This window comes from Arvicanthis niloticus, chromosome 29, assembly GCF_011762505.2.
Source record: "Arvicanthis niloticus isolate mArvNil1 chromosome 29, mArvNil1.pat.X, whole genome shotgun sequence".
Lineage (NCBI taxonomy): Eukaryota > Metazoa > Chordata > Mammalia > Rodentia > Muridae > Arvicanthis > Arvicanthis niloticus.
The window spans coordinates 24,246,811-24,268,466 of NC_133437.1; the positions used below are offsets into that span (position 1 = coordinate 24,246,811).

The following is a 21,656-nucleotide window of genomic DNA, read 5'->3' on the forward strand; positions in this document are numbered from 1 at the left end:
TGATCTTTGCATGTGCAGGAACACAGAGACAGAGACAGAAACATGGATGTGTATCTTTTACAGAAACAGTTCCAATTTTAAAATCTTCACTTAAAAACATACTTGTAAGATCCCTCCCCTCACCAATCCCCCACCAGAGGGGTCTACCTGGGGCACAGCCAGCAAAGACAGGAGCCTAGCATAACTCTCCTGAGAGGCTTCTTTCAGCAGCTGATGGGAACAGATACAAAGACCCGTAGCCAAACATCAGCTCAAGGAGTCTTGAAGAGTGGGGGACATGAATGAGCAAGGTGGTGTTGGGGTGGGGGCTGAGGGGAGACCACGTTGTTTAAGGACACCAAAGGAAGATCTACAAAGTCAACTAACCTGGGACAATAGGCGCTCACAGAGACTGAATGAACCACCCAACCAAAGAGCATGCAGAGGCTGGACCTAGGCCCCCTACACATTTGTAGCAGATGTGCAGCTTGGTCTATATGTGGGTGCCCTAACAATTGGATCGGGGCTGTCTCAGACTCTGTTGCCTGCCGTTGGATCCCTTCCCCTAGCTGGACATCATGGTAGGGCCAAAGTGGGACAGGATGCACTAAGTCCTGCTGCAACTTGATGTCCCCAGGAGAGCAGGGTGGTACCTAAGGGGGGGGCAGTTCCCCCTTCTCTGAGAAGGGGAGGAGTTAATAGGGAAGGGACCTGTGAGGGTGGGACTAGGAAGAGGGGATGGGGCTGCAACTGGTATGTAAAGTGAACAAACTAATTGATTAAATAATGAAAGAAAACCCCCTTGCAATCTAGCATAGAAGTAAAAGCATTTGTAGAAACAACCTCAGTGGCCATGAGCAGAGAACAAACAACACAGACACACAGGGAAACACTATTAAGTTAGAAAAATAGAGATACTTTTTACAGCCAGAAAGTTGTGGCACGCCTTTATTCCCAGCACTCAAAGGCAGAGACAGGCAGATCTGAGTTTGAGGAGGCCAGCCTGGTCTACAGAGTGAGTTACAGGACAGCCAGGGCTACACAGAGAAACCCTGTCTCAAAGAAGGAAAGAAGAAAAAAAGATAATTTTACATAAATGTACGGGGAGACACTGCAAACTGTTCTGTATGAGTACATTACAATTAACTCTGAGATCATCTTAGAGTCACTGGCATTTGTTCACCATACACATAAAGAAAGGCACAGACAACTTTGCTGTGTTTTTATACTTTTTCATGTTTAACCAAACAAATATAGTTCATCCCAAAAATTGAGTTAAAAAATCTGATTCCCTTGTGGCACGCTTTCCTGAGAGTCAGCATTCCTGAGCTCAACAGGCTCCTCTTCCTTCTGTGCATTCATGCTCATGTGTGGACAAGGGTGGCTATGGAGCTCTATGGTGACTATTCCTTGTTGTCAATTTGTTTGTCTAGAATTAACTAAAATCCAAACGACTACATACACCTGTGAGAGATTTTTTTCTTTCTTAAACAATTTGAAGTGGGAAGACCCACATCTAATCTGGGTCTCTGATGTAGGAAGCTACATTGTTAATCCAGATCTTTAGAGATTGGAAGGTGCCACCTTTAATTGGGGCCACAGCTTTTTTGTGGCAGCCTATATAAAGAACATGGAAGAAGGAAGCACTTGCCCTTGGCCTGCTTGCTTGCACTGGCAAGTCTACTCCTTCACTAACATTAGAGCCTACTTCTTTGGAATCCTAGTGTATACCAAAACCCAGCTAAGACATCCAGCCACATGGACTGAACAATTACTGAATTCTTGAACCTTCCATTGACAGACAGCCATCATTAGACTAGATGGACCACAGCCTGTAAGTCATTTTAATAAGTCCTGAGTTTAATCCCAGAATCAAAAAATAAAAATGTTTAATAATATTATCAATTTTTTACAAATAAGTCCTACTGAATAAACACTTACGGTGATTTGGTCTTCAGGTCAACACTGTTTCCTTCTGAACAGGTACTTTCAGCATTATTCATGTCACCAGAGACAGCGCTTCCAGGTTCTGACACAGATAAATCCACAGCGCATGACTCTGAGGACTCACTTGCTAGTGGCATGATGTCTTCTTGGTTACTAAGGAAGGGAAAATGTATCAGGAGGAAAAGAATTCCTAGAAATAAATGTTCATACCAAAAGATACTGTGTGTATTCTGGTATGGTGTAAAACCTCTTTTCACTGCTCAGGAACTAGCCACTTTGCTTTTAAGACAGAGTCTTTCATTGACCTGAGGCTCAGCATTGCTGGTGAGAAGCCCAAGGAATTACCTCATCTCTGCCTGTACACACTGGGATTATCAGTATGTGCCACTACACTAGTTTTTTATATGGGTGATAGGAACTAAACTTGATTGTGGTGGTCCATGCCTGTAAACCCAGCATCTAGGAGTCTACAACAGGAGGATTTGTCTGTCTGCTTTTTGTCTTGGTGGCAGGAACTACTGAGTAGTCCAAGGAAACCTGAATTTGCCAGGTAGCCCAAGCTAACCTTGAACTTATAATTTCCCTGCCTGAGGATCCTGAGTGCTGGGTTTTTAGGTGTGCACCAACACACCAAGCTTGAACATAATACACAATGACTGAAATAAGAAAATTAACCAAGAGGCAGGACAAACAGCTTAGCAGTTAGGAGTGCATGCTACTCTTGCAGAGGTCACATGTTCAGTTCCTAGCACCTCTATCAGGCAATCACAATCACCTATAATATCAGTTCAGAGGAATTCAATGCCTCTGTGGGCCCTGCACTGATGTGCACCAACACACCAAGCTTGAACATAATACACAATGACTGAAATAAGAAAATTAACCAAGAGGCAGGACAAACAGCTTAGCAGTTAGGAGTGCATGCTACTCTTGCAGAGGTCACATGTTCAGTTCCTAGCACCTCTATCAGGCAATCACAATCACCTATAATATCAGTTCAGAGGAATTCAATGCCTCTGTGGGCCCTGCACTGATGTGCACATACCCACAAAGACATATACACATGCATAAATAATTAAAAAAAATAAAAATAAATCTTTAAAAAAAATGAATCAAGATACAACAATCCAAGTTATTTAAGACCCTAATTTTAAAAGGTTTGAAAATAAATAAATAAATGAAACAAAACAAACAGAAAAAGAAGTGTAAACCCACAATGATAGTTGGAGACTTCAACATTCCTCTCTCAGGAATCAACAGAAGATGCAAATAAAGCCAGTAAACAGGTTCCTACCATGTGGAAGGGATGGGGTCCACTCTCATCTCCATCTCTTCACTGGAAGTTAAACCTGCAGTGTCATCTATGTTTTGTGCAAAGGAAGGTATCTGTTCTTTATTGCATTCACTTTCATTTTCTTCAGAATGACATGTATCTAAGAATATAAAATACACGTTATTCCAAAACATAGCAAAGATATCTATATTTTAAAGCATAAAGAATTTCCATGTATGCTGGAGACAGCATACAATGACAGGGACTGTCTAAAGTAGCCTGGGATGGAGACATCTCAGAAGCACAAGCCCACAGCAACTCCCTGTAAAGAGGATGGCATCTGGGACCCAGAGAAGCAGGAGGCACACCCTCCAGGGGACCCGCCATCTGAAATAAGGGACTGCCACAGCAGGCTGGGATGGAGACATCTCAGCAGCTCCTTGTTAAAAACAGTTGTTCTCAATTCTCCTGACCTTAGCCCTGGACAAAGCTGTACAGATTTCATTTGTGTGTGACTGCTTTTCAGTTGGCCTTGGTGTGCACAATTATTCTATTATATCTGACTTTCCTACTTCCCTTCTCCTTCTGCTCTGGTGAATTCTGTGAAATTAGGTGTTCCTTGATGTAATGATTCTTAAACAATTAAAAATTGAGGCACGGGGCACAGCACAGCACAGCACAGTCCTAATGGCCCAGGTGCATGCTGTGTGTTCTCATCTTGGAGACAGTGCAATAACTGCACAATGGTAGTTCCAGATTAATACTTGACTTGCAAATAAAGGTTGAAGAAATTATTAGAAAATAAAATTGAGCCAACATTGGGACCCTGAGAAAGGAAAAAACTATTAAAGTTATGAAATAAGTTTTATACAACATTTAAGAGTGGTCCCTCGATAAGCAAGTATAAAGCATGTAAAATCTTATACTAGTAAAATTAAGTCAAACACTGGGACTCTTAGGAGAGTCATTGTGTGCAATGTACAGAAGTAGAAAGCTAGGGGAACTACTGAGTTAAGGGTTAACTTGATTCTTTCTGGCCCCTGCCTGGCAGCTTTGCCCATGTCATTTATCATTAGAGTTTCACAGGAAAATGCAAGCAGCTGACCTCAGAGCACTGAGCTCTAAAGTATAATGAGTCAGAAGTTAAAATTTAAATAATGATAAGTTTGCAATTACTATTATTTTGGCTACAGGCCTGGGAATGAGGAAGCTTAAAACTTTGGGGAATAATTGTAATTCTTGATTCTTCGTGGGATGTGATTATTCTTTTGAATTTGATTTGTCAATGATTGTACAGTGTCTTTTTTTCTACCTGCTTTTGGAGCATCAATAAAAGACTGGGACAAGAAAAAGGTGAGTGAGCATGAAGAGAGCATGTACAGAGTGCGTGAAGAGAGAATGTGAGGTGTGCATGGAGAGTGTGTGTGAGTGAAAGGAGAGTACATGTAGTGTGTGAGTGAAAGGGGAATGCACAGAGGTGTAAGAGCGTGGAAGTTCCGCGCAGGAGAATGCAGAGTGTGTGCAGCCTCAAGCTGTGAACAAACAAGCGAGGGAGAAAGCAGAGAATGAGAGAGAAAAGAGAGTAACTTTAAGCCTTGAAAAATTGCCTGTCAGCTTGTAGTCTGTGTTTATTTATTATGTGCCTTCCAGATATCCCTGCTTCCAGTTGAGAACTCTGCTCCTGTGTCGAGGATAGACCCCAACACTAGACCACTGTCTTTTCTTACAAAATATTAATTTACTCACCATGTGAGACTTAGGACGTTTTGCTGCTGTTTGCTGCTGTTGTTGAGTCTTAGCCTTTAACAACTGAGCCACCTCTCCACCCTCTTTCATTTTTAAATTTTTATTGCACTTATTGTTATCATGTGTGCATGCATGTACAGGTGCATGAGTGCCCACATGTTCTATCTATCATATGCATATGGAGCACAGAAGACAGCTCTGTGGAGCTGGTTCTCTCCTTTCACCTTTGAGGGCTTGGGGGACTAAATTCAAGTTGTCAGGATTGCAAGGCAAGTGTCTTTTCCCTGCTGAGCCATCTCAAGCACACAAACAGATGCAAAATAAATACATGTAATGAAAAGCATTAATATTAATCCTATAATAAAGAAGAATCATCCAAATTTCAGTATCTCAAATGACTTACCAATACTTAAGATGGTAAAAGAGTGAAATCTGACAGTTAAGCTATTCTGCTTTGTGTATAAGAACTCTTTCTTTTGGTTGAGACAGGAGCTAATGTAATAGGCTGGCCTCAAACTCACTAGGTAGCCAAGGATAATCTTGAACTTCTAAAATCTGCCAATCTACCTACGTCTACCACCTATATGGTGGGATCACAGGCAGCTGCCCCTTTACCCAGTTTTCTTTGGTATATAATCTATTTTTTCATTTACTCTGAGTGTGTGTGTGTGTGTGTGTGTGTGTGTGTGTGTGTGAGAGAGAGAGAGAGAGAGAGAGAGAGAGAGAGAGAGAGAGAGAGATTCTGTGTTTTACCACAGTGCCCATGTGGAGGTCAGAAATGGACTACCAGGAGTTGGTTTTCTCCTCTGTGGGTCCCTGAGATCAAACTTCAGTGCCTTTACGCACTGAGTTATCTCATGGCCTGTACATGTAATATTTCTAATAATGGTAAACAAGAGTATAATGTTCTAATGCTTATAAATCAGACAATCGTTGACTGGGCATGATGGCTCATGCCTTTAATCCCAGCACTGAGGAGGCAGAGGCATGAGGATCTCTGAACTTGAGGCCAGCCTGGTCTACAGAGCGAGTTCTAGGACAGCCAGGGCTACACAGAGAAACCCTGTCTCAAAAAAACAAAAAATAATGATAAAATAAAAAAGGGCAGGAAACTGAGAGAAAGATATGCTGGGGGGGGGGGGGAGGGAGGGGAAATGAGGGTTAGATACGCTCAAACTGCATTCTGTACATGAATAAAAGTATATTGGTAAAAGGAAGCTAGATACATTACAAAAAGGTTGTTCCAGTTTGCTACTAACTTTGCTTCGGTCTTTTCTTGACTATCTGGCTTTTGCGGGGAAGGAGGGTAGGCAAAGTAAACCCAGGGGTTTGCATATGCTAAGTGCATGTTCTACTACTGAGCAGTATCTCCAAACTTAGTATTTGTTTAAATATTTGTAAATCAAGCTCTTAAGAAAGACCCAAGTCTCCTCTAAAGTTTTAGTCTTCTTCTCCAAGCAACTCCCAAATTTCAGTACGTTTGCAAACTAAAAGTATGAGAAGAAGAAAAAAAGAAATGCAAATTCTGTTAGCTCTTTTCAAAATTAAACAACTTAGTGTAGGCTTACAGAGGTGTCCTATAAAGACAGAGCATAAAAACCTGAGCTTCATTAACAGACACAGTGACTACCAAAGACTGTTCATGGGAGTCAAGGGAAATAATACATCTTAGGTTCAATCTGGAGAAAATTCTCCGCTTCACTTTCCTTGTTTTCTCCAGTTGTCTCCCCATCCCCAACTAAAAGTGAAATGGCAAACTGTAACATAGTACTGAGCACACAACACTTAGTAGGCATTAGCGATTGCTCTTGTCCACACGGAGAGCACCTGTCATACTCATTACTATACATGTCTTTTCAAGTGAAACAGAGGTTCTTAGGATGAGCCTGAAACTTACTCTTGCATATCTCTGCTTCAGGAGGGCTCGAGTGAACAAGAACCCTCTCTAAAAGATTTGCTGCTTCCTGTGTACTAGCTTCACCTTGGTTCCTCTTCCTCTTTTTCTCTTGATTTTGGTCTTGCTCTAACATAGCTTGTTCTAAGTGCTGTCCTGATGAACTCGGTGATTCCTCTTCATTGACTGTCTGAGCATCCTTTTGAGATCTTTCTGGATCTGAAATGTTACTATTTACAGACTCATCTGGATCGTCATTCACTTCTTCACTGGTTACTGTTTTTGCTAAAAATAAGAGAAATTGTTATAACTACATGAACTACTTATAGAAAACTTATTGAAAAGGAAGATGATAAATACTCAAAAGTATATTCTGTCATGTTACTTTTGTGTAAAAAAAAAAAAAAAAAAAAAAACCTTGAGGACACACTAAAATAGGAAATGAGAAAATCAGTTATAACAGTCACATAGGCAGTTGTAAGCCACACCAACAGGGGCACTAGGAATTGAATGCTAGTCAGATATAAGAGTAACAAAGCATTCTTAACCTCTGAGCCATCTCTCCAGCCATTTCAGGCCTCACTGCAAAGCACCAATTAATGCGTGCACACACTCATACATGTAACAGACAAACAAAAGTATAAATCATTAAAAGGGAGCTGCTGCTTTTCCCCAGATAACTGGCAAAGCTATTATTATTATTATTATTATTATTATTATTATTATTATTATTACTAAGTAATAATTTATTATGATTTTTGATTCCCTCCTACTGTGCACTCAGGTAAATGTCCACTACCTAATTAACACTTGAACTCTCAATTAATAATAAACAATAGTGTAATTCACCACTAAATGAAACCCCACAATCAGTACCTTTTATGTTTTTCCGTGGTTTGGAGGCCTTTTCCTTTAAACTCTGACATTTAGTAGATTTTTTTCTTTTTTCCTCTTCAGCAAGAACTTTCTGAAGCAAATGAGCAAAAAAATCGAAGTCAAAAGGGCGTTTTTCCTCTGTTTAAAGAAAGGGGGAAAATGTTAAGTTTTTTATTTTTTAAAAAAAGGCTTTTCCTAGTTTTTAAAGTATTACAACATCAAATGGATTTATTTATTAAACAGAGTATGGATGAAAAATATGTAACATTATCGAGTAATAAAAGAAAAAGGTAATTTAACAAATGAGGGCTGGGCCTATAAAAGCTTAGACTTATATAGCATGCCCTGGGTTCAAGCCCTACCATCAAAAAAATAAGTCATCAGGTTGGTGCAAAATGAAGTGCTGGTTTTGACAGTGAGTTTTATGTCATAAATAGTTTCAAATACATCTTTCTTAATCAAGATAAAAACCATTCCAAGCAACACATCTTTGCTAATTAAAAATAAAGGTGTTTTGAATACTGTAATGTAAACTCCATGTGAGAGATTCAATGAACTAATGAAAAGCATTTTCTGATATAAAATAATTTCCTTATAAAAACAGTGTTGAGACACTTGAAGAAGTAGTTATCAACTGGAAAAGGGTCAGTGAACATGGTAGATAAAGCATTACTCTGTAGACTGAGCCAGGCGTGATGGCACACAGTTTTTATTCCAAAGGCAGGTAGATCTCTATGTAAGTTTAAGGCTACCTGGGCTTGCATAGCAAGCTCCAGATCAGGCAGGGTTCTACAATGAGACTCAAAATAACAAATTTATAGCCTAATTCATTCAAGTTCCAACTTCTATCTAAATTATCAGTTGTGTGATAGAAGGCTGGGCATTGTGGAGAATCAGGCCCTTTCTGTTGAGCAATGCTGGTTGCACAGCTCACAGATTTGTTAGTCAAATTTCTCAAATGTAACAGTTCCATTAGGCTTCAGAAAGTTGTGGATTAGACTAGTGAGAGACCACCAAACAGTCAACCATGACCCTCACCTTTTTGGGGGGCTCAGGTTTGACTTTGGGAAGTGGCTACTTTGACGCTTCATCTCAGTCCAGCACTGTTAGTCACAGCTGTTGTCTTACACTCTTCACATTTTATTATATGTCACAGCACTTTTCACTGATGTCATAACCCCATAAAGAAATGGTACACTGAGTGCAGAGTTAGAACGGCAGTTCAAAATGATGACTTTTTTATTGGGCTTTCTCATGTTTCCAATTTGCTTCAAATGGCAAAAACCCACATTGAGTTCTACAGCAACATTTTAGTTGTAAAAAGATCAGATTCGCTAACTGCTCAGTTTTCGCTACATTCCTCACCTTCAAGGCTCCTCTTCTTCACAAACCTTTTTCAACCATTATTGGAATGGCATATTCCTTAACAGTTCCTGGACCAAATGCACTGTTACTGTTGCAAATTTCCCCATATACATGACCCATTTTGAAATCAAGCAAGAAAACACTGAAGAGGCAGGAGAGCTGGCTCAGCAATTAAGAGCACTTGAGCTGGCTAGTTTTGCATCAACTTGACATAAGCTATGGTCATCAAAAAGGAGAGACACATGACTAATAAGCTGCCTCCATAAGATCAGGCTGTAGGCAAGCCTGTGTTCTTAACTAGTGAGTGATGAGGGAGGGTCCAGCCCACTGTGGGTGAGCACACCCATGGGCTGGCGGTTCTGGGTTCTACAAGAAAGCAGTATGAGCAAACCGTGAGGAGCAAGCCAGTAAGCAGCACCCCTCCAAGACGTCTGCATCAGCTCTCGCCTCCAAGTTCCTGCCCTCTGAGTACCCATCCTGACTTCCTTCAGTGATGAGCAGTAATCTGGAAGCATAGCCAATAAACCCCTTCTTTCCTCCCAAAGTAGCTTTGGGCATGGTGTTTCATCACAGCAACGGTAACCCTAACCAAGACACTGATCCTTGAAGGTTAAATCCAACATCCACAGAGTAGCTCACAACCAAGTGTAACTCTAGTTTCAGGGAATCTGACATCCACTTCCGTTCTCTGTACAGACTGCACAGATATACATTCAGGAATATAAAAATAAAATCTTGAAAAAAATTTAAAAGAGTCTCTTGAATTTGCTTTTTGTCTAATGTGATTTCCATTATAAACAGGTAGTAAGTCATTAGTACAAAATCATAAAGTGAGAAATGTGCATTAAAATAACATAATATAACCTTATTTAAGAATGTAATCAAAATAAAATGATAATTTCTACAATGCAAAAAACTAAAATTACTTTTGAACCAACCTAACAAATGGATCAAACTACTGAAATAAGCAATAAAATGAAAAATAAAATGTAAAAATAAAAGTAAAAGAAACCAGACACCAAGTATTACATTATTCTTTCATCTATTCAATGAGTTACATGATTTAATACATACTAAACTAGTCCATGGTAACTCGAATGGAAATAGCAGTTTCCTTGGGCCACCAAAGGAAGGGAACAAAGGGGCTTCTCGACTGATGAAAATAGTCTATGTATAACAGGGTGCTGGTTATTAGGATATATTTTTTGTTAATATTCAAATTACACTTTGCACTATGTGTATCAATTACATTAAATGGCAAAGATAGGGCCAGGAGGTAATTCAACAATAGCGCACATGACTAAATGGCACAAGAACCTGGGTTCAATTTTCAGCCCCAAATATAACTGAAGAAAACTAACACATCTTCCAAATGCCTTATAATTACAACATGAACTCTTTTTATTCCAACTGCTTCAACATTACAGATGTGTATGGGCCACCATGTGGTTGTGGGGAATTGAACTCATGACCTCTGGAAGACTAGACAGTGCTCTTAACCACTGAGCCATCTCTCCAGCCCTACAAACACTTCACTATGTATTCTAAACATCAATAAAATAGGTAGTAAATATAAAATGTAAAACAGTTCAATGAAATTAAAAATACTGCCACTGTCAACTATATAACATCAGAGAGAACAATTAGTAAACCAATCAGGAACAAACCTACAAAGTAATTCTTCCTTAAACATTACATTTAAACTCTGGTGAACGTACAAAAAGATGACAAAAATGCCTCAGAAAGAGGTACATAGTAAATAGTAATCTGTTCTGATTCTATACAACGATAAACTAGTACTTAGAGAACCAACAAACAATCTTTAAGTGGTTCTAGAGGACTTAAAAATATAGGACCGGAGGGAAGCTGGAAAGATGGCTCAGAGGTTTCGAGTATTTGTGCTCTTGCAGAGGATGCAGGTTCAAGGTCCAGCACTCAAAGGTGGATCACAACCATCCATAACTCCAGTTTCAAAGAACACAATGCTCACTTCTGACCTTCAAGGATACAATACACGTATGTAGTGAATATACATGTATTTGTACATTCATACACATAAATCTTTTTTAAAAGCCACCAAAGCTTTTCTTTAAGTCTTTAATTTCCTACTTCAAATGATAAAATACAGAAAGAAAAACAAAATAATGAGCTTTATATATTATTAAGTCCAGTGGAAAGTTTCTCCAATTTTAAAATGGAAATGCTCCCCTATCTGCAATATTCCAGATCTTTCAGGAACTTGGAACACTTTCCCTGAAGACACAAAGCAACACAGGGCATCAGACCCATACTCATCTACCACAGTGTCTACTCAGAAAATAAGCCCATGGGCTATACAGTGGATATTCCTGAACCACACATGAATCAGTTCCCCCTAAAATCAGCCCTGGGTCTAACTTTAATTAAGAAACTTTATTTTGAGCAGGGTATGGGGTGTACACCTTTAACCCCAGAACTCAGGAGACAGAGGCAAATGAATCTCTGTGAGTTTGAGGCCAGTCCAGTCTACTCACTGAGTTCCAAGCAAGCCAGCGCTACATAAAGAGAATAGAAAGGTGGGAAATTTTTTATTTTGGAGCTGAAGAAATGGCTTGGCAGTTAAGAGTACTTGCTGCCCTTGGTGAGAAATGGGTTAAATTCCCAGAACCCACACAGCAGCTCACAACTTCCGTTCCAGAGGATCCAATACTCTCCCGTCCTCTGTGGTACCAGGCAGACACATGTATATGCAGGTACTCAACATGTACACACAACCTTAAAAACATTTTCAGACAAGCATAGTGATGCACACCTTTAATCCTAGCATCTGAGACGCAGAAGCAGGCGGATCTCTATGAGTGTGAGCCCAACCTAGTCTAAGTAGAGTTCCAGGACAGCCAAGGGATAAAGGGCGAGACCCTGACTCCAAAGGAAATTTATATCAAATTTTATTTAGAAATAAAAAAATTGCCGGGCGGTGGTGGCGCACGCCTTTAATCCCAGCACTTGGGAGGCAGAGGCAGGCGGATTTCTGAGTTCGAGGCCAGCCTGGTCTACAGAGTGAGTTCCAGGACAGCCATGGCTACACAGAGAAACCCTGTCTCGAAAAAACAAAACAAAACAACAACAAAAAAAAGAAATAAAAAAATTTTGCACTTCAGCTAATTTCATAACTAAACAGATACATTAATTATGAAAAGCTATTAATTATGAAAAGCTAATAATTATTTGTTCATAAAAACCTTCTAAAACCAAAAGAAAAAACTATTTTAAGCTATTTTAAATAAATTCTGTTTTTATTTACAGATCTTTTGTAATCTTTCTGTAGACTTACAAAAAAAATTAATTGTAATGAAGGTATTTTCTAGAAGCTAGAAGTTTCCTACTATTCTTTTAAATCAGACCGAAATTAGAATGTTACCTGTTCATAAAGAACTTCACTGAGGATCAGTATAAGCAATGAGGCCCAATTCCTTTTTCTTCCTCCTAAGAACTCAATCACTACCTGAAATTTGCTTATCAATATACCTCATCCATTTAAATTCAGGCCTGTCCAAGCAGATTTCTCACCTGCCTTATTCACCAACACATCCTCAAGAGCAACCAGAGTGCACAGGTGATAGGTGCTGTTGACTCAATGACTGGCTGCCAACAAAAGGAATCAGCTATGGCGATCTACTTTCCATAAACTGTCTCATGAACATAGTTCCTTCCCAATAAAAACTACCACTCAGGGGCCAGTGAGCTGGCTCAGTTCATAAAGGTACTTACTAGCAAGCCTGGCAGCCCAAATTTAGCCCAGACCCACATGGGGGAAGAAGGCCGACTTCTGCAAGCTGTCCTCTGAGCCACACACTCATGCACATTCATATATGCATGGACACAAAGTAATCATCATCAATTACCATATAGATTCAGGAGCTTACTAGCTTCTGGATATTTGGGCAAATTCTTTGCTTAAAGATTTGTAGCAACTACCAAACTCATACTGTTAAATAAAGAACTCAGAAACAAACACCCAGCACATGGAAGGTAGACTGATCTGTGAGTTTGAGCCAGCCTGGTCTACACAGTGAGTTCCAGAACAGCAGAGATACACAGTGTGTCACTGTCTCAAACAAAACAAAACAAAACAAAACAAACAAACAAAAAACCTCAGACACAATGGTGCACACGTGTAATGCTAGCCCTTGGAGGCCAAGACAAAAGGATCAAAAGTTCCTGACTGGCCTAGAATTAATTATAACAAGACCTTATCTTAAAAAAGCAAAATAGAAAAGGCTCATTCTTATTTTTAATGACAATATGAGAATGAATCTGAAACATACTAGAGCCAAAGACAAAGTATTGGTCATTTTTCAAACTCTGTGAATCATACTTTGTGAAGGAATGCTTTGATACTTACGGAATGCTTTGTCTATTCTCCATCCATTTGTCTTTTCTTCACGCTTAAATTTATTCTGTTAACAACAAAAAGATCTATAGTAACGTTCTGCCATTACACAAGGATTATTTCTAATTAGTAAGCATTAATGTGACACTCTACGAAACATACTGTTCCCTATCAAATGGTATATCCTAGCCACCAGACTAAGTTTTTAAAGCTTTAGTTACTTAACAATGAGGACTGAGGGCTAGAGAAAGGGCTCAATGGGTAAGAGCGCTGGCTGCTCTTCCAAGGACCGATGTTCAATATCTAGCAGCCACTTAGTGGCTCACAACCACCTAGAACTCCAATTCAGAGAAGTAATGCCCTCTTCTGGACTCCTCAGGTACTGCACACATGTGACATATACATAGACACAGAGAAAACACCACTACAGATAAAATAATTTTTAAAAAAATGTAATGAGGATTGAGGAGCTAGTGAGACTGGTAAGCAAGTAAAGGACAACCTTCATCTGATCCTCAGAACCCACATGGGAGAAGGAGGAGCTAACATACCCAGAAGCTGTTTTCTGACCTTCAAATGAACATGTGCACCCCCCAGACAAACATACAGACTCAAACACAGACATATACTCTAAATAAACATAAGTTATAAACTTTTTTGTAATAAAGATGAAAGATTCATACAAATTTTCCTAATCTTATCTTTATTATCAACAACAGAAATAAAACAATAAAGCTAGATTTATGGCACACAGAAAGTAACCATGGGCCAAGCTTGATAGTTTCATGTCAATATCCAGAACTGATATTAAGATGAAAAGAACCAACTCCCATGAGAAACCTATTACCTGCATATACTCACTAGGAATAAGTGGGACTATACACATACTCAAAACATACATGCACACATGCTAAATAGATTTTAATTAAAAACAACAGTTGACTACCACAAAAACTGATAAATCTAATCAATTAAGCCAACACTAACTTTATACAACCTAAAATACTCCTAACATTAAACATTTTACATTACTATTCCAAGATGTTTTTAGTGTAACAGAGGAGAGTCTATAATTAGGAAAAATGTTAAACCCAAGTTTATCTCATTTCTATATAGTTGCAAATAGAAAGCAGAAATTTCTGGTTTCTTTAGAGACTCAGTTGTGTCATGTAATATTTTTCTGGAAGATGTCACACGGGAAGATGTTTTGCTGAAGGAGACATGCAAGAAGATGTTTTCCTAAAGCAGACACACAAGAGGATATTTTGCTTAAACATACGCGTGATGTTTGGAAAGAGTATATAAATAGAACCCAACAGACAGTGAACCATGCGCTGGCATTGGTACACCTTGCAATGTACCAATGAAGACCTCCGCTGGTCTTCACTAACCTTTGCTTGTTGTGACTTCAGAGAGAGAAATGTGCCAAAGACCTTTTTGTGGTATTCCAGCAGCCTCTTGACCCTTTTGGCCAAGCCTCTCGGTTTCCTTTGGATTAAGCCACTGCTACGGATCCATGTTTGGTATTTTAGACTGGACTGCTAGTATCCTGACAACAAAGACTGGAATTGCCCCGAAGAACCACTTCTAAACAGGTCCACATCTCCCTTGTTCTTATTAACCATCTTTCTCTCCTCAGTGGGCTAGAACAGAGGCTGGAGTACTGAAGATCCCTAGCTAAAGTAGATTTAAAAAACCTATACACATGTAAGACAGAATTTTTTTTTTTTTTTTTTGAGACAAGGACTAATGTGCTCTAGTGTGGCCTCAAGTACACTATTCAACTCAAAAATAACCATGAGTTTCTAATCTTTCTGTCTATACCTCTTGAGTTTTGGGATTACAGGCATGTATCACCATGCCCCACATTCTACATGGATGCTCAGGACTCAAACTCAGATCTTCATGCTTGCAAGACATGAGTTTTACTAGCCCCAGACATGTTTTGTAAGTTTTGTTTGTTTATTTATTTGTGGTCTTTTAGGGCAGGATTTCATGCACCCAAAGCAGGTCTTAAGCTCACTATTCTCCTGTCTACTCTTGAATACTAGAATGAGAGGCATGTACCACCACATCCATCTTATTACAAAGGACATTTTAAAAATTATAATCCCTTAGAGAAGGATTATCAGCTAAGTGAGACGGATCAAATTTGGAAGCCAACCTGGGCTACAAAATGAAACTCTGTCTCAAAACATCCTAAACAAAGACAAATTTAAAGAGGATAAATCAGTGGCAGAGGAAATAGAAAATAAATCAAAGAGGGTTATCACTACCAATCCTACAAATGTTAAATGACAACAATAAGAAAGTTTTTATAGACCTCTACAATTCAGCATCAAAATTGACACAAGAATCCTTTACCTTCCCCTCTCCACCAAAACAAACCATGGTTTCTCTATGTAACAGCCCTAGCTGTCCTAGTCTCTCTATACTCCATAGACCAGGCCAGCCTCAAACTCAGATTCCCTGCCTCTAACTTCCCAAGTGCTGGGATTAAAGGTGTGTGTCACCACTGCCCAGGAACACAAGCATCTTTATTTGTGGAGGAAATGGGTCTGTGTAGGGTCTGTGTTGTTCAGCCTGGCTTAAATTCTTAGGCTGCAGTGATCCTCCAGCTTCAGCCTCCTCAGAAGCAGGGACTGCAGGCTTAACTAAAACTAAAAACCTGCATGTATGAAAAAAATTTATAGTCTAAACACTTTCATCATTAAAAAAAAAATCAGATTCTGGTTTCACTATTAAGTCCCATCAAACATTGAAGGAAAAACAGTGCTAATCTTAAATTGTTCCAGAATAAGCAAGAGGTGCACGTCCCTGTTCATTGCAGCAAACACTATCAAACAGCACAAGAACTCTGAAAGACTATTACAGGGACCAGGGATATAGCTTTGTGATAAAACACAAACTCAGTACCACTCAAGAAGAAAAAAAAAAAAAAAAAGAAAAATGCAAACCAATATGGCTCATGAATGAAGTGGTAAAAATTTTTCAAAACAATGTAATATGGAGGCTTGGGAGATGGCCAAAGGATTAACAGCACTGGCTACTTCCAGAGGACATGGATTCAATTTCCACCACCCACATGGTGTCTCTTTACTCCAGTCCTAGTTGGTTTCCATAGATACTAGGCACACAGATATACATGCAGGCAAATACCCATACACATAAAATAAAAACAATTTTTAGGGCTGGAAAGATGGCTCAGCGGTTAACAGCACTAAGTGCTCTTCCAGAGGTCCTGAGTTCAATTCCCAGCAACCACATGGTGGTTCATAACCATTTGTAATGGGTTTCAATGCCCTTTCCTGGTGTGTCTGAAGACAATGACATACATAAGTAGATTTTTAAAATTATAATAACTTTTAAAGGTTTTTTTAAAAAGAAAGAAAATGTAGCAAACCTCTGCAGTACATAAGTGGAATACAGTATAACCACATGGAATTGGTTTCATGGATATTAAGGTTAGTTCAACATGGAGGAATCAACAAGATGTACTTTACTAGTCTTAGAAACAGCATTTTCACTTTTGTACACATTGCCCAAAGACCTGCTGGAATTACAATAATCTTTTAAGGGAAGAACCTAAATGTTTTCTGAATGAAATAAGCAAGTGGCAAACACTATTAATTAATCAGATTATTGGAAAAGCTCTACTTCTAATCAAATTTTCACCTTCATAAAACTTTAATATTGTGATCTTTTTAACCAAGATCAACATTAGAACATAAAGAATACAAGCAGGAGCCAGGCCTGGTGGAGCATGCCTTCAATCCCAGCACTCAGAGGCAGGTGAATCTATGAATTTGAAGACACCCAGAGTGATGAGAAATTCTGTCTCAAAACAAAAATAAAGACAGACAGACAGACAGACAGACAGACAGACAGACATACAAACAAAGAAAGCAAGCAGGTTCCTCACCTCTTGCAGAAATCCAGTGAGGCTGTGACACCACACTACAGGATGCCACTACATAATGTTCCCGGGCAATCAAGTCTAGTCTACTTTAAGGGCAACCAAATTCTTATCTTCCTGATTGGTTGTTTTCACTAATGTGGCAAACATGATGAGATGGGGAATTAAGGGAAAGCCATATGGTTGGGAGAATCTCTTATATGGTTGGGAGAATCTCTGTTAACTGGAAATACACTATGGCAACACAGTATGAGGGAACCCAGACACATTCCTACAGGCAAGCGTATATACAGTTTCTCAGCAACCACACAAAGCTCATCCTCCCAGGCGCAGTACATTTATACCTGACAGCACTTCCACTGTTCACAACGTTAGCGGTGAACTAAGACAGCAATACTCAGCTCAGTAACATACACTCAGCACTTTCCATATCAGCCCAGAAAACCTCAGAGACTTTATAGTCATAAAGCCACTCTACCTCTAAGTATTCTGATACATCTTCCTTCTATTTTCATTAACTCTTAAATTTCAGTATCTTTATCAATATTTCTCAAATGCATTTTAAAAGTCATATAAAAGTTCAGGAGATATAACTATACTAAAATTGAGAAACCATACAAAAAATCAGTGTCACACATAAACACAAATACAATAGAGAACAAATGACTATAAATTAAGTTAAAAGAAAAAACTTAGTAATTGTTTTTAGTCTTTCTAACCAATAAATGTTATAGGTATACTTTACCTTAATTTCTATCCTTGCTCTGTGAGGAAAAAGTTGTCCAATCATGGAAAAGTCAGTTCCTACCATGCTGATGGCTAAAAAAAACATATCTGTTTCTGTAAAAATAAAAGATTAACTCAAAGTTAATTTTTTCATTCAGACAAAAATAACTCAGTTATATACAATTATATATAAAAACTTAGTTAAAATAAGTTATAGAGTACTTAATTTCATTGAAAAGAAACTCAGACATAGTAAAACATAAAACCATCTCCACAGGTAATTGCAGCGGTGCATTCCACAATCTCAGAACTCAGGAGGCTATAGTAACAAGAACTGCTAAGAGTTCCGGGACTCCTGACGTGTGTGGTACAAGTTTCTAGGCCTGAGTTCTGCCTCAGACATGGAATATGAGCCATAGTTTGTGAGCTCCACCTGACAGGACCAGATTTCCTCGTAGTGCCTCCTCGATCCATGTAGTACATCTGATGTAGTCTGGACTGATCACCCCTGACTCTTGCTCTGCATGTCACAGGGACAACGAAGCAAGCAAAGGAGACAACTAAAAAGTTTGCACTCCCATTCCAAAGTGGCCCCACAAGCTTGATCATCATGTGTGCCTGCTGGGACAGAGGTGCACCCAATCAGGCATTAAACCAAACGAGACAAAGAGGTCTCTGAAAATAAAGAGTTTACGAAACCATGTAAATGCTAGCCAGGAATGAAGGACCAGTGCTGGAAGAACTTCACACAGCTACTAGCAGCACAGTGAAAAACACTTGAAGAGAGTAACAAAACAATAACTGATCTGACTTAAGGCCCACTCCATGAGATGGAATCCATACCTGACGCTGTCTGTATGACCATGAACCTGAGAACAGACAGCCCAGGGACCTGGAGCAAAATCAAATACTGGTATAAAATAGTACTCAAATGATTCCCAATGATATTCTACTATACTCATTGATCACTTCCTTGCTCTGCCAGCGGCAGCAGCAGCAGATGGGAACAAATACAGCGACTCACAGCCAGACATTACTCAGAGTCAGAGACCTGGAACACTCAGCCCTAAAAGGGCTGCCTCCATCAAATCTCCCCTCAGGGCTCAGGGAGCCCCTTGGAAGAGGAAGAAGAAAGAATGTAAGAGCCAGAAGGGTTGGAGGACAGCAAGAAAACAAGGTCCTCTAAATCAGCTTAAGCAAGGCTCATATGAATTCACAGATATTGAAGCAGCGTGGCCAGGGCCTGCACAGGTCTGCACCAGGTTCTCAGCACTTACAGCTCTGACTCTAGTGGTCTGAAGGGATGCCTGGGTTTCTCACTTTTGTGCCCTCCCTTGGTCTCTTTTCCTTGTGTTGGTTTGTCCTGTTCAATTTTGATGTGAAAGTTTTTGCTTTTTCTTATTATATTTAAAAAGTGAATGAATGTAACCATAGCTACTCGGGCAAAGGTTAACAAGAGAACAGAGAACTGTCCTTTACACTTCTTAGGAGAGGGAGCCAGTTCTCTCCACTGCAATGACACTGGGTACAACAACCATTCTAACAAGAGAACTGTCCTTCACACTTCCTAGGAGAGGGAGCCAGTTCTCTCCACTGGAACGACATTGGGTACAACCACCATTCCAAGGTCTCATGTTCAGGAGTAACTGACCAACAAGTGACGGACCCACAGTTTGTATGTATGTGTGCTTTTACTTGGTTGCATTTTGGTGGGTCTTAGAGGGCTCTTTTTCTTTCTGGATGATGCTGTATTTTCTTTGTAGGTTTTGGGAGTTTTGTTGTATTGGATTTTTGTTTTGTTTTGTTTCTTTAAAAAAAAGAACCTAAGAGTTGGGTAAGTAGGGAGGCAGAGATCTGTACAAATTTGGGGAAAAAACTATGATCGAAATACATGTAAATTTAAAATTGTTTTAAATATTAAGGCAAATTTTAAAACTGAAAATACTAGATGCTGGATCTTATTGCTAACAAGCAAATGTATAGTAATATAAAGAATTACTTTGGAATGTTAGATTTCTATAAGCTAGTAAAACTTACAATATTATAGACAAAACTATAAGAAAATAACACTTTATAGACAATTGGTAAAATATGAATGGATTGGGCTTTTGTGTTGGACACCTGTAAGAAATAACTCAGTGAGTAGCAGAAAGAATGAGAGAAGGAGAAAGAGAGAAAGAGACAGACAGACAGACAGACAGACAAGACAGACACTTGGAAAAATGTTCACTGGACTAAAGGGGCCGTGGTGTTTTAAACATTGGGAAGGGGAAGTAGGAAGTGAGGGAAAATGTAACAATCCTAACAGAATTTACCTTAAATAAAAATTTAAAAAAATTAAAAAAAGAAAAAACAGATTGGTAATAGTCACAGGAGGGAAATACTGAAAAATTCCCTTTGCCCTAGATCCTGCCATGCTTAAAAACTAATGCTAAAAAGTAAGCAGTACTGTGAGCTCTGTTGTTCTCGTGTTTACCCCAGACTGGCCTCCCACTCCCTCGCTCCCCTGCCTAAGCCTCCTCACTGTTGCATTATAGGCGTGCACCATGACTGCTGGGGAAACCCTGCACATCTGCAAGGCGAGTACTATGGTGATTAGAGATCCTACAAACCCAATATCCACTGGCACAAATGGTTAGTGCTCACACAGAAAATGAGGTTTCTTTGTATAGTCTGAAAAAGATTCCAGGCAAAAAGATAAAAATGCTAATGATTTCTGGAGGAAAGTCAAAGATATACAGTAGGGGAAGGGGGACCAATAAAATTAAGTGAACGGAAACCAACATGACAGTTTACATTTTTTTTTTTTTTTTTTGGTTTTTTGAGACAGGGTTTCTCTGTGTAGTCCTGGCTGTCCTGGAACTCACTCTGTAGACCAGGCTAGCCTCGAACTCAGAAATCCGCCTGCCTCTGCCTCCCAAGTGCTGGGATTAAAGGCGTGGGCCACCACCGCCACCACCGCCCCGGCGACAGTTTACATTTTATTTACAAGAAGTCAGAAGCTTAAATAAAAGTTCCTCCCCAGGGAGGAATTCGAGGGTGAGGAGGTGGGAGTGGGGGGCAGGTGGGGACACACCTTCATAGAAGCATGAGGAGGGGGGATGGGATAAAGGGTTCCTGGGTGGAGGGGGGAATGGGGTAAGGGGATAAAATCTGAAATGTAAATATAATATCCAATTTAAAAAAAAGTAATAAAAAGGTTCCTCTCATTCCAAAAGAACAGCAAAGAACTTTTCATGAGAATTAGTTACCTTTATTGGACCATGGTTTTGAGTAGTAGTTTTTCCTAAAGCTGGAGTAAGTAGTTGTGGAGCCACGCTCAAATATAGGATCATTCTCCTCAACAACACAGGGGCCTTTTGTTCTCAAAACTTCTACAGTTAAACTGAAAGACATTTTCAAATATAGTCACACACTAAAAAAGCAAGTATGAAAAAAATGATAAATGAAGTTTAATTACTATATTCTAAAGTTTACACAGCAGTTAATATAGAGAATATAATATATATTTGAAAAAAGATAATAAATTTGAAATATCTATTTTCCAAATATAATTTCTAAG

At 39.3% G+C, this 21,656-nt stretch overlaps 1 protein-coding gene across 4 annotated transcripts in view; it reads right to left on the reverse strand.

Annotated features, from left to right (window-relative positions):
* Bdp1 (BDP1 general transcription factor IIIB subunit) overlaps positions 1-21,656 on the reverse strand; it is a 92,817-nt gene that overhangs the window by 58,995 nt on the left and 12,166 nt on the right. For all 4 annotated transcript variants that reach the window (XM_076927281.1, XM_076927279.1, XM_076927280.1 and 1 more), the window contains exons 6-12: positions 21,346-21,479; positions 18,114-18,208; positions 13,465-13,519; positions 7,716-7,853; positions 6,843-7,124; positions 3,221-3,359; positions 1,921-2,079 (exon numbers count right to left, since the gene is read on the reverse strand). In XM_076927281.1, the coding sequence (XP_076783396.1) occupies positions 1,921-2,079; positions 3,221-3,359; positions 6,843-7,124; positions 7,716-7,853; positions 13,465-13,519; positions 18,114-18,208; positions 21,346-21,479 (1,002 nt within the window). The remainder of the gene's footprint in view (positions 1-1,920; positions 2,080-3,220; positions 3,360-6,842; positions 7,125-7,715; positions 7,854-13,464; positions 13,520-18,113; positions 18,209-21,345; positions 21,480-21,656) is intronic.